This window comes from Wasmannia auropunctata, unplaced genomic scaffold, assembly GCF_000956235.1.
Source record: "Wasmannia auropunctata unplaced genomic scaffold, wasmannia.A_1.0 LD336057.1, whole genome shotgun sequence".
Taxonomy (NCBI): domain Eukaryota; kingdom Metazoa; phylum Arthropoda; class Insecta; order Hymenoptera; family Formicidae; genus Wasmannia; species Wasmannia auropunctata.
Genome location: NW_012026833.1, coordinates 1318864 through 1331414, shown reverse-complemented (window position 1 = coordinate 1331414; position 12551 = coordinate 1318864). Strand labels below are relative to the sequence as shown.

General features: G+C 45.3%; 1 protein-coding gene across 1 annotated transcript in view; it reads right to left on the bottom strand.

Annotated features, from left to right (window-relative positions):
- Window positions 1-12551, bottom strand: part of LOC105450744 (zinc finger protein 608) — a 66352-nt gene that overhangs the window by 53445 nt on the left and 356 nt on the right. The window contains exon 2 of the mRNA XM_011690731.1: window positions 11129-12531. Coding sequence (XP_011689033.1) covers window positions 11129-12531 — 1403 coding nt within the window. The remainder of the gene's footprint in view (window positions 1-11128; window positions 12532-12551) is intronic.

The window sequence follows — 12551 nt, the reverse complement described above, 5'->3', positions numbered from 1 at the left end:
TAAGGATTAATTGTACATTCAATTATCGCATCGAATGTCTCATCGATAAAACGCCGTTTTACCTACGAGATCGTCGAATCGCAATCGAAAAGAGACAGCTGCCAACGTCAGGGAGGGCGACGCGGGCGAAAAAAGAGCGGGGCTGAAAGCAAGTGGCGTTTTAATTACAACGGACGCTTAATTACCGCGATCGCTCATCATGTACCCTCCATCTCGAGAAATTCGCGTATTATTCCGCTTGCCTCCTCCCCCCCTCCTCCGGTAGAGCGGGGAATCGCCGATTTCCCTGCGGACACCCTTGACACCCTCGAAAACTCCTCGCCGCGTTTCCTCGAGTCCCTTGTACTTCAGCCCCTCGCTTCACCCTCGGCACACGCACACACACGCACACAATGAGCACTCTCCGGGCTTCGCAGTCATTCTCTCTCATGGCGGATTTCATTCTCTAGAAATCTCGCACTCTCAATACGCACTCTCTACCCCCTTATAACCAGCAACGTCTCATCCCTTTGCGACTGTTTGCGTACGTCTCTCACGACGAGCAAGGGGATGAAACGCAGCGGCGGCTTCAGACGGTAATCAGGCAGACAGCTGCTCCAGGATGTGTCGTGCAAAGAGACGCCCGCAATGATTTTACACGTTTCAGATAAACAACGTGTAAGAGCTATTATTTCTCGAATAAGATACCTTATACATATCTCAACATTAATATCGATTGACGTGCGAAACTTGCAATGATATTGCATTTTAACTTCAGGACGCAGATATATTTTAAAATGATCACAATAGGTACATGAAAACAACTTGATTTGTTAGCAAGAAATAAAACAATTTAAAAGCTAAATATAGCATGTGAAGAGATCACGATTTTTAAGTCTGCTCTTCTGGCGAGCAGATACCTATATACGAAACTGTCCCTGAGCGAGTGTGTCTCTGTAAGCGGAATGGCACTCCGAGACTCTTTCTCTTTCGCCCTCATTTCTCCCTCTCGCTTCGCTCTTTCCTTTTGCTCCATCGTACCGACCTCCCGACCAACCCCTCAACACGTTTGTGTGCGAGCCGCTACGCTCGGGTGTGCATACGCGAGCGCCTTGCCCCGAGGGTGTGGCACCTACGGACTCTTTTCGACACGTCAAGCTTATTCTCTTTCGCGTGCTTACGTCCGCGCAGTCAAGAATAAGTACCTGCCCCATGTCCTAATTATCAATGCATTCTGCTTCCGCTACGAATTATGTCTACCTGGTGCGTTTAAAATTCTTTCTAAATTCAGACCTGCCTTTCTTATCTCGAAAATTTGTAGATATATGCAAGCGCTAACAAAATTTTCCTCTTCACATCTCCGAAAGACACTCTACATTCTCTACAACAAGAGATTGTTATATTAAACCGAGCCTCTTCAATTATTTCAATGTAATAATAGTTATCAAACGTTAATGTTAAATATAATATAATATTTGCAACTTCTCAGTCGTGACTTTTTCGAAAAATCTTTTCCGTAAATTCTCAATCTCGATGTTTCGAGGAACACACCCACTCGCAGCATTCCCGAGAAATCATGTCAATATCATCGAAAGAAGCCGTCGAAGGGAGTCGACAAATTCATCCGAAAACGGAGCGGAGTTACAGGCGAGATAGATGTATTCGAAATATCGAACGTGAATACTCGCGTCCGCCCGTTGATATCGTCGGGCTGGCTGATGGAAGTTGCGGCTTTGCGGTGCGACGAGGGCGAAATCGCGTCGACCAGCCATAAAACCGATTGCGAACGGGGGATATCGTATATCGAAAATCGAGAATCGATACATCGATGCCGTAGATAGAGGCATCGGGTAATAATACCGCGCGCCGCACCCGTCTTTAACTGCTCTCCTGATCGTCGTTTAATAGCGGATTGCATCCTCGCGAAATAATATCGAAATTAACATTTTGTCAAGGATTCAAATTTAAATGAAACGAAAGATTTCTGATTACAAAAGTAAGGGACATCAATTGTTAAACATATAAAGAAAAATATTAAAAAGAAAGAGAATTGTCAGAGGTATTAAAATCGTTTGGAAAACTATTAAAATATGAATCAGTACATTTTGTTACTTTCTCTCTCTCTCTCTCTCTCTCTCTCTCTCTTCGTAGAAGTTTCATTTTTAGAACTAATTACTTTAAAACTAATATTTCCCCTTTCATATATCTGTTTTTATATTATTTAAATTGCACAGTCTGAAAAGCAGTTAGCAGGAGAACAAACGCTAGAGCTTTTTCGTAATCAAGAAATAGACCTTCGTTACACCAAAATTGTATTGAAGCTCAAAACGATTTATTTATAGATAAATAATGTATAACGCGAGGAAACTCATCTTTTTTGTTAACGACACATTTTGCAAAAACCCGTAAGCGCGTCGCGTTACGTATCACTGCGTATCGGTAAATAACATGTTTCGGATACAAATGTCTATGTGATTTTGTGATCGCAGCTTTGGCAAAAAGATGTGGCGATTCAAAGGGCACTGGTTTTTCGCTTGCATTATCGCGCGAGCGACGTCGCGTGAAAGGGACGAGAGCGATGACCGAGAAAAAGGGCTAACGGCGCTCGCCGCGACTATGAGAGATCTTTTTAGAACGTCGTTCGAATGAAAGCGCATTTCTCTCTTTCTCGCTCCCTCTCTCTCTCTCTCTCTCTTTCATTCTCTCCCGCCGTCGTGCTTTACAACCCGCGTCGTAATTCTGAAACGGGCATCAGACGGACTTTCCTTCCGGCGTGCGCGAAGTAAATTTTAAAGCCACCTCCGCGCGGCGGATGGTAGCAGCGCTAAAAAAAAAGGAATATTATCCACTAAGTGGAGATAATGTTCGCCGCAATGAGAAGAGCTGTGTTTTAAAATCCCGTTCGTGGTTCTCGAATTTCACGGATATGCTCGAAGCCCCTCAAGGGAATACCGTACGTAGCGAGCGAAAATTTCAACGTAATAACAATGAACGTTCTGCCTTATTATATCACAAGTAAAATACAAATGAGAAACCTAAAAAAAAAAAACGCTATTACACGCGACGGGTAACCTTTGAAAATACATTTCAGATAATATTTCCGTGGATATGCTGCGTAAAGTAAAATATGAAAATGTAACCGTGGATTTAATTGTGATTGGAGAGATCGGGCTCATTAGCCTTTCTAAAAAAGATATGGCATCGGTACTCGCATCTGTCGAAGTGTTGTATCTTTCCCGCGATGTCGATTGGTTGTCTCGTAGCGTTAGTGGTACCTGTATATACGTTGGGAGCATCGCCAGTACCTCTAATATAAAGGATATAAAGGTACCACTGACACCTTTAGCTGGACATATGCATTTTCAACGGGAACACCTTTAGCTCGATACATGCAGGCATCCTCAGGGTATGTATAAGTTCCTGTTGAAAATGTACGCCAAAAGTGACGGACAATTAGCGAAAGAACGGCGACAGCGAACATTTTATACAAGACGTCCGAGAATTATTAACGCAACGCTTGGAAATAGAACGGACTTGTGAGCAGAAAAGTCCTCTATCATTTTGCAGACGTCTCATCGGAGAGGAGACGTAAGCGTAAAAAAAAAAGACATGAAATTGATACTCGCATCTTGCAAATTATAGTAAAAAGTTAAGTAAAGTAAAAAGTTAAACAGCGCGCGCCTGTAATGCTAGTCTCAAATAAAGCGTACGAAAAGAGCACGAAAATACTGAAAATATACGATCGCCGCAAAAATACATCAGCAGCTTTTTGTCTTTGACAAGTGTTTTAAAAAGTCAAAGCGAAAAAGCTTCGGAAAAGGGAAATTGTCCATCATCACGGAATCTTTTATTACAAACGGCAATCTAAAAAAGTGTATAAAACTCGAAATTGACGTTTTTCAAGCCTCAACCCGATTGCATTCCGTTAACAATTCTCTGTTATTTCATCGCATTGCATTAGTCGCTTTTGTTATACTACCGCGCGCGCACACCGGGAAACGGGAAACAGAAAAATCCGCGCGCCGGGGGGATCACTTTTGAAGAATCATTTTTGCGCAAAAAGGGAGGAAAAAAGGGGGAGGGGGAATGAAAGCGCAGCGAAGCGATTCCGTAATTCATCCCTGTTATTTATCCCCAAACGACCGCAAACGGCGTCTCCGATGATCGCGATTGGCCGGCTGCCAATCCCACTTTCGACGGCATCTCGCATGTCGACGTCCTCGACTCGGTAAGACAGTCAACTATAACGAGCGGGAAGCAGCGACGACATGCGGTGGCGAAAGGGGGTTGCTGGCGGAGGCGGGAGGGGAGGGAGGAGGGGGGATGGAGGGCGACACGCAAAGGAGAGTGGGAGGATGGAAGGGCTTGAAGATGCGCGGGGGGGGAGGGGGGCAAGGGAAAAGGGCGAAAACGGAACGCGGAACGGTGCACCACCACGGGCGAAATCCGACGAGCTACCCTCGTCGGCGCTCGTGTTTGTCCGTGTATTCATCCGTGTACTCCCGGGGGCGGAGACCGCAGAGTATTGATTTCACCCCCGCCCTTCCTCCCCCGTCGACCGCCCCCTCTCCCCCTCCTCATCGCCCTTCTCTCCCCTCGTGCCCAGGCCGTTTGCACCCCCCCTTTACCGCTCCTGCAACATTTCCCCACCGGCACACAGTCGTAGGAGCAGCCACCAGCCCTCACTCCGTCTCTTTCTCGCTCTCTCTTTCTCACCCGACCACCCCAATTTCACTCAAACCACTGGTGGTAGCGACGCTACCGACCAGGGCTGGGTCTAGAAGCCATGGAATCCACTTTAGATCCACATATTTGCGAATAAATAGCTCATTGAAAAGATATGAAGATAACATGTGTGAAAAAATTGGCGAAAACTTTGTCTAAACTAACACTGTCTAAAATACACGAAAAAAAAAATACAAAATACGTTTCTCGTATTTTTCTAACAACTAACAAATAACATTTTTATTTGAGAATGCTATTTCTATCATAAGACATTTTTCCAATAACGCATAGAAGCTCGTGCGAAAAGCGAATACTTATGATAGACGTATTTCTTCATCTTTCTTTGCGCAAATGTCAGTAGGAATTCTTATTTCATTAAAAATAATTTTTAACCACATTCCTTAACAATACATGCAAAACTTAATTCCCCTTTTCTTTCTGTTTTCATAAATATTTATTTCATTTTTCATGAAAAAATGTAATTATAATTGAAGGGAATCAAATTCTTAGATTAATTCTATTTATAATTTAAAGAATTATTTATGACTTATGCATTAAAGAAATATTAAATTCATAATACTATATTCTTCACAGAGAAGAAAAATAAACAAGAAAATTCCAAACAAAATTCATATTTTCCATCTCGCAAAGTTTATATTAAAATTGAAAAAAGCTTGTACTCGCATATACAGCATTTAGCTAAAGTTTCTAAATTCTTCCAATTTGAAAATACTAGATGTTATTTTTCTAGATGGTTTTATCTGAAAATAACGAAAAGGAAAAAATTCAATACACGTAAAAACAAAGCACGGAAGTAAAAGCGGTGCGCAGTAATTAAAAAAACTTGGAGAATGTGGATTTTGCTTCCATATGTTTCCGAGCTTAATATATGCGACGACTCACTCCAGCACCGGGACTTTCAGTCATGCGATTCCAGTCATTTATCGGGGGTGGCGAAAGATCCAGAGCCGGCTCTGGTGCACCAACACCGATGTAGATCCTGCCGACGAGCTTCTAGGGGCTCGTCGACCGTCACACAGACAAAACCTTGCTCAACCGTTCACCAACGAATCAACCTGGTGAGCCAACCCTGCGAGAGTCGTACGCGCGCACGTGTGTGTGTGTGTGTGTGTTGTGTGTGTGTGTTGGCGCGCGAGAGGAAGAAAGAGAAAGAGAGGACCCCTTTGAAAAGAGTGGGAAAGGTAACGCGGGAGTGACTTGGGGGAAATTCGCACGGTGGAAAAGGAGGAAAGGCGAAAGCGCGGACACGAAGATGGCACTGTGCAGCCTGCATCGACGTCGCGACGCTCGCGAGGGTGGGGACGGCAACGCGGAAGAAGGGTTAGAACGTGGGTGGGTGACATCGTGCGGGAAATGGGTGTGTATCGCGGAGTAAATTTCGGGGCAAAAATGTGTTCCGGGGAGAATGTAATCTGTTTATTCCGCTGTTGCTTTTCTGACGACGTGAGTTGAAGGGGGCGCGCGAGGAGGTGGAGGGCCAGGGGTAGCTGACGTTTGTGAGTTCAGTTCATTTAATTGGAAAACTCTCGTATACGTCCGATATTTGTAAGCGGTTTATGAGCACGGGGCAGGCGATGAATAATGCGGCGCAGGATAAACATTTGCAACATAGAGAGAAAGAGAGAGAGAGAGAGAGAAAGAAACACGATGCGAAAACCGATAATTCGATTGACCCGAAAGTTTATGACAATTAAAACTTGTGATTAATCATCCGACCCTTTTTATCGACATATACTGACTTCTCATGATGTAACTAGCGGAAACGTCGGACAATGCGGTTTTTAATAGCATCTCGAATGAACATGAGGGTAATGAAACTTTTAATTAACTGCGCTTTTGCAGTAAACAACTTAAACTTTTGGTTTAACGAGTTTTATAATAAGGATTTATATAGGCTAAAATGATTTTATCTAGTAGCAAATTTGCTCTTCTATATTAATTGTGAACCACGATATATAATAAAGGGAAAATCTACAAATGCTAATAATATCGAATTATCCTCCTTGAATGTTTTCTCCGATACATTTGTATTACTTCACTTGTGAAAACTCTAGATTAAATTTTAATATTAATTATAATAATACATATTGACGCAGTTTAATTTATGAAGGACTTTTACTTAAAAGAACAAAATAAAATTCTTGCAAACACACCCAATAACTGTAATAAATTCAAGGACGATAATTCGATATTATTAGCTCGATTTAGCATTTGTGGATTTCCCCTTTATTATATCGTAGCTCAATTAATACAGAAGATCAAATTTGCTACTAGATAAAATCATTTTAGCCTATATAATAAATCATTATAAAACATATAGTTTACATTATTACATACGAATGAATAAAAGCTTTATCTCAATCGTTTAAACGTTATTGAGATAGTATAGAACGCTCTTATATACACACACGGAACGAGTTTGAGAACCCCTAACTCTCTCTCTATACGAGGGATATAACGGATTATTCCCCTCGGTGCATAGAGCAGTCGACGATGCCACTTTGCTCAGGCCACCATGCCATGTCCCTCGGCTTTCGCCCAACCTCCGCACCCGCTCCGACATCGATGAGCGTCAATTCCGAGTCGACGGGGGCGCGATCAAAAATATTTATCAAACGGCACGTCAAGCGGATCCTCCTTCCCCCGCGCGTTAATCCACTCGTTCATCACCGGCTCGATTAACCACACGTCCGAATTATTAAAATCCATCGGGGCGAGATTAAATGAGATCGTCATAATCACACAATGATCCTTAATTTCAAATAATCTGAAATTTATCCCTTTCACGGTACTTATGAAATTCGCCGAGAACGAGATGAGAATAGGCCGATGATTTAACATTAACAAGGAAGGATTTTGGAGGAAATTTGAAATTGAGAATTATAATCGACATTAAACTTTAAGATTAAAAATAAATAGAAATCTAATAACCGTGTAGCAAAAGTTGAAAATAAATAGCGGTGAGAGAGAGAGTGAGAATTGAGGATTGAATACAATTTAAAACGATATCTGGAAACACCTATGAAAACTATGAGGTCGGAAAACAATAGACCGCGAGGACAGAGATTACATATCGTTTGTTTGCACGCGAATATACGTTCGTTAAATATTACCTCTCTCTCGGACAGCGCGGTGATCATTAATAATATCGTCGGCAAATCGTAGCGTGCAAAAATAATGACGCCGCTATTACAATGGAGAGCAGAGTCGTATCGATGTCACTCGCCGAATCGGGCGGCGAATAATAGATGACGCGAGTCAATCGGCTGTGTATCGACGTGTCGGTGATACTTTCAAAACGGCTTCGACAAAGCGGCTGCCATGAACCGTGAATAGCGACGAGAGACGCCAAGTGAAAATACTCGCTGCAATCATCGTACAAAGAGCAGAAATAGTTCGTGCCAATTTCTATCTTGGTTGAACTTTATACCCCTCAGAGCGCGCGAGGGATCTACAACATTGAAACATCACGTAGTGTCTATTATACCAACAAAGAGTATATTTATCGTAATCTATACGGTATTTGTCCGGTAAAATCGATACGTAAAATTTGCATTTAAAATTACAGCCTACAGAGTGCACGTGATTTGCATATGTAAATAGATAAAAAAGTCACACAGCAATACAAGAGTATAAAAAAAAACTTATTAGCATTTAACTATGAAATGAGCGCCGAAGACGGCCGCGAAAATAATAAACGAACGTTTTTTACTCTCGCAATTTAGCGCAGAATTATTTCTTCCCATTCCACCCACGCCCCTGTAAAATTGATATTTACGAGCCAAACTTCAAAGCTGCAATCTATTAGCGAGTACGCAACCTACATATATGTATTTTGCCACGCGCGGCATGCTCTTTCTTTGCAACTTTATGCGAGAATCCCTCTTTCGCTCTTCAAAGCGCACGAAAGAGCGTCATTACAATCAACTGGAACGTTTAACAGTTAACACTGTGACGTGTGTCGCCGGGTTTTCCCGCCGCGGGCGCCTACGCGCGTGCCCTCCCAAGTTTTGTGCTGCCAGCCAGCTCGAGCGGAGCCGAGCCGAGCCGAGCCGAGCCGTGCCGTGCCGGGGCGAGCCGCGAGCGCATCCGCGACACGTACGCGAGTTGATTGACGCGCGAATACGTGTCCGGCGTTACATGGCTCGCGAACAAGGTTGCGAACGAGCATGTACGTGCGGTACGACGATGACGAGAGCGACGACGACAACGACGAACGACGGGCCCCCGATGTGTGCCAAGGCGAGAGAGATACGCCGAGGCCCGTTGGAAAACGCGGACGGGATTTCACGACTCCGCGCGTGTACACAATGTCCTGCGTGCGCGCGCGCGCTACAGCAATTTCACAATGTAATAATACATTCGTGAAATATTCGTCACGCGGAATATGGAACCGATTTTTGCGAACGTGTATACCGTATTTTGACGGAGAGAGAGTCGAAACTTTTAATAACTCGCCGATTAAAATTACGGTTAAAATTCCGTGTGTGCGGCAAAAGTTCCGCTTGAATTCGAGCGAAACGATGAAATTTTACTACTCGACTGTATTTGCGGACATTTCAAAAAGACTGAATATAAAAAATGCACGGCATTAAGAGGCGAACGTTCGCGGCGGTCGAGTCCGGATAAGGTCCAGCTTGAGGGAAAAATTTGTCGCGCACATACAGGTACCCAATAAGAAGAAGAGCCGTCCGACGCTCGCCATGTCCGCGCGGTCAACCGTAAAATACGATAACGTTGAGATCTCTTCGAGGGAAAATAATGCACAACTTTTGATGGCTGCGGATCGGGACGAGCGAAGAGCGCGCGCGCGCGCGCGAGACGAGATTTATTTATGGCGCTCCGCCGTATCTCTAAAACGATATTTTTCGCTTCGCGTTTATTTTCAGATATACATATGCGAGCGAGCGAGCGAGCGCGCGTGCGCTCGCACAAAGGTTCGCAACAGAAATCGAAGCTCGTATTTTACAATAACGTTCCTCGTCGTGGATTTATTTATTCAAGTGTCACGGCGATAGTTTACCCTGACGTGGGAATAAAACGGAGGCAAATACCGTCAATGCGATATCGATTCTTTGGAGTTTCCATTTGAATGAAAATAGAAAAAAATATCGTCTTCGTAAGTTTTTCATTAACGCGTTTCTGTTCAATTTGCGAATAGATGAAATAAAAAAAGGAATTTTCCAAACAAATTCGATCTGAAGTACCATTTTATTTCGCTTCTGGATATGTTGTCTAAAACGGAAAAATACGCTTTATATATCTTACGTTTTATAAAAATCATCCATCATGTTTTTAAAAAAATACTGTTGCTACAGGAAACGTCAGTCTTTCATTTGAATTTAAAATTACTCACTTTTATCTGAATAAATTTACCTTGTTAATTATCTATTATTTTACTTGATGCACGTCATGAGTCTCTAATGCGGCATTCTGAGTATTTTTTTTTCTTCTCCCTACGATCTCCCTTTTCAAGCCAAACTTTTTTCCGATGCACGCAACGGTATACGCAGGTATTGGCGCATGCCACGCATCACGCGGACTGTCGTACCGGTCGCGGTTCGTTCGCGTTCTATGCATATGAACTTATGTAATTGATTCCGTGTCGACTCTCATCTCGCCTCGCCTCGCCGCACCGCGCCGCGAGCGAGTTAGGTGCGTACGAGCGTTACGCGTCGCCGCCGACGAGACGAAGATACCAATCGGTATAATAGGAGGGGCTCGCCCGAGCTCGTGGCGACTAACGAGCTGCCGGAAATCAACATTACATATCCGGTCGGAATGCGTCGCGCAAGGGAGAGAAAAAAAATTCCTTCGGTTTGTCCCGGCTAACATATGTTTGTCCGCGTAATTTTGTGCGGGAAAAGGAAATCCGTGAAGCTTAATTCAACTTGTCTCTTTCTTTCTTAAAAGAGAAAGAAAAATTAATTGCACACATGTCCGTTTGTTTTCGAATCGCAGTACTAATGACGGATACTTTGTGAGAATGCGAAGCGGGAAATGAATGATATAATGATATTAACGTGTAGTCTAAATATTCCAGATTCAATACAGAAGATGTTATTTCTTGCGACATTTAAAGTTAAAAATATTTAGCCATTAATAGTTTTCTATAAATCCACAGAAAATAGTTTCTCATAAATTAAATTCTTCAAGCGTGAAAGCAAATAACGAGATATTATTAGTCGACAAATCTGGAGTAAACTTTAATCAACTTTTACTTTAAATTCATTCGTTTAATCTTATCTGAATGCTAAAATTTACGAAGTTCGGAAAAATGATCATCTTCATTGACATTTAAAAAGATTCTCTCAAATCTCGTAAGAATAACGCTTTCTGCTAATTCCAAGTAATCTGAACAGTGCGACGAAAAAAATTTAATTGGCAATTTGAAGGGACTTACCTTTGGTTCCGTCTTAATCTTTTTCGCGGGCGGAGGACTAGCGGCAGTGTCCATTGCTTCCTCGGCGGGTGTCGTGAGCGGTGGACCCGGCACCGCGGCGACCTTGGTCTGTTCCGGTTTGGCCGCCGCGCCGGCCGCCGTGGCGCTCGCCGGACTCGGCGGCGGACAGGGTGCCGCCGCGCTGGTCGCGGGTGGCCCGGGGCCCTGTGACACGGAGAAACCTGTCCTCGAGTTGGGCGGTGGTCCCTGGGTCTGTTGCGGCGCCGTGGCGGCCGGCGTTGGGCACTGAGACTGCGTCGCGCCGCCGGCCGAGTTTTGGCCCTGCGGCGTGGGTCGCGCGGTACCGTTCATCTCCGGCTTGGTCTGCTGGGGCGTGTGATTGCTCTGCGGCTTGTCGTGCTTGTCCCGCGCCTTGTCGCGCCGATGGCCGCTCGAGCCGCGCTTCGAGCCGGCGGTGGACGATGGCGCGGCACCGGTGCCGCCGGCCGACGCCGGCGAGTGGCTCGGCTTGGACTTGTTCGACGACGACGACTGACCGCCGCCGGCCGCGCCGCATTCCGAGTTCTGTGAGTTCTGTGCGACCGCGGCCGACGCGGACGTCGAGCCGACGGACGAGGACGAGGACGTTGAGGACGCGGCGGTGCCGTTGTTCGAATCCTGCGACGAGACGGTGCCGTTGATCTCGTTCGACTTGACGATCTCGTGCTTAGCCTCGCTGGTCTTCGTGCCGGGCTTCGTTCGCTTGATCTTCATCTTGAGGCCCTTGTCGACGGTGGCCGAGTGTTCAACGGCCATCTTGCCGGGATTACCGGCGTTACCGTGGACGGCGTTTACGCCGCTCACGTTCACGCCCGACGCTTGCTTATTACCGGGACCGGTGACCACAGACACGGTGCCGTTGGCGTTACCTGCGCCGTTCGCGCTGCCGGTACCGTTCGTGCTACCTCCGCCGCTCCCGGGGCTGTTGGAGCGCGCGGACGATGAGTTGACGCCGCAGGAAGAGGAGGACGATGACGATGAGGATGATGAGGAGGACGACGACAACGACGATGACGAGGACGACGACGATTGACTGCCGGCGTTCGTGCCAGTCGACGGGACGGACGAGGACGAGGAGTTGGAGGAGTTGAGACCACTCGCTGAGTTTTGTAACTGATGATGATTCGCGTTATTCGGTGCCGATGCTGCCGAGGCAGGCGTAGAAGCCATGCCTGTCCCCGAGCTCAATTTCTCGTCCCTCGTCTTCTCAATGTCCGCATCAAGATCGATTATCAGGTCACCTATGCCAATGTCCCATTCGTTGTCGTCGTACTCAAAGTTATTGGTCGCATTCGTCGCGGCCGGATCCAGTTCACCGGCGTTAGCAGCCACTGTGCTTGCTTTATTGGACTCACGCTGCTGGCCTGACGACGACGACGACGAC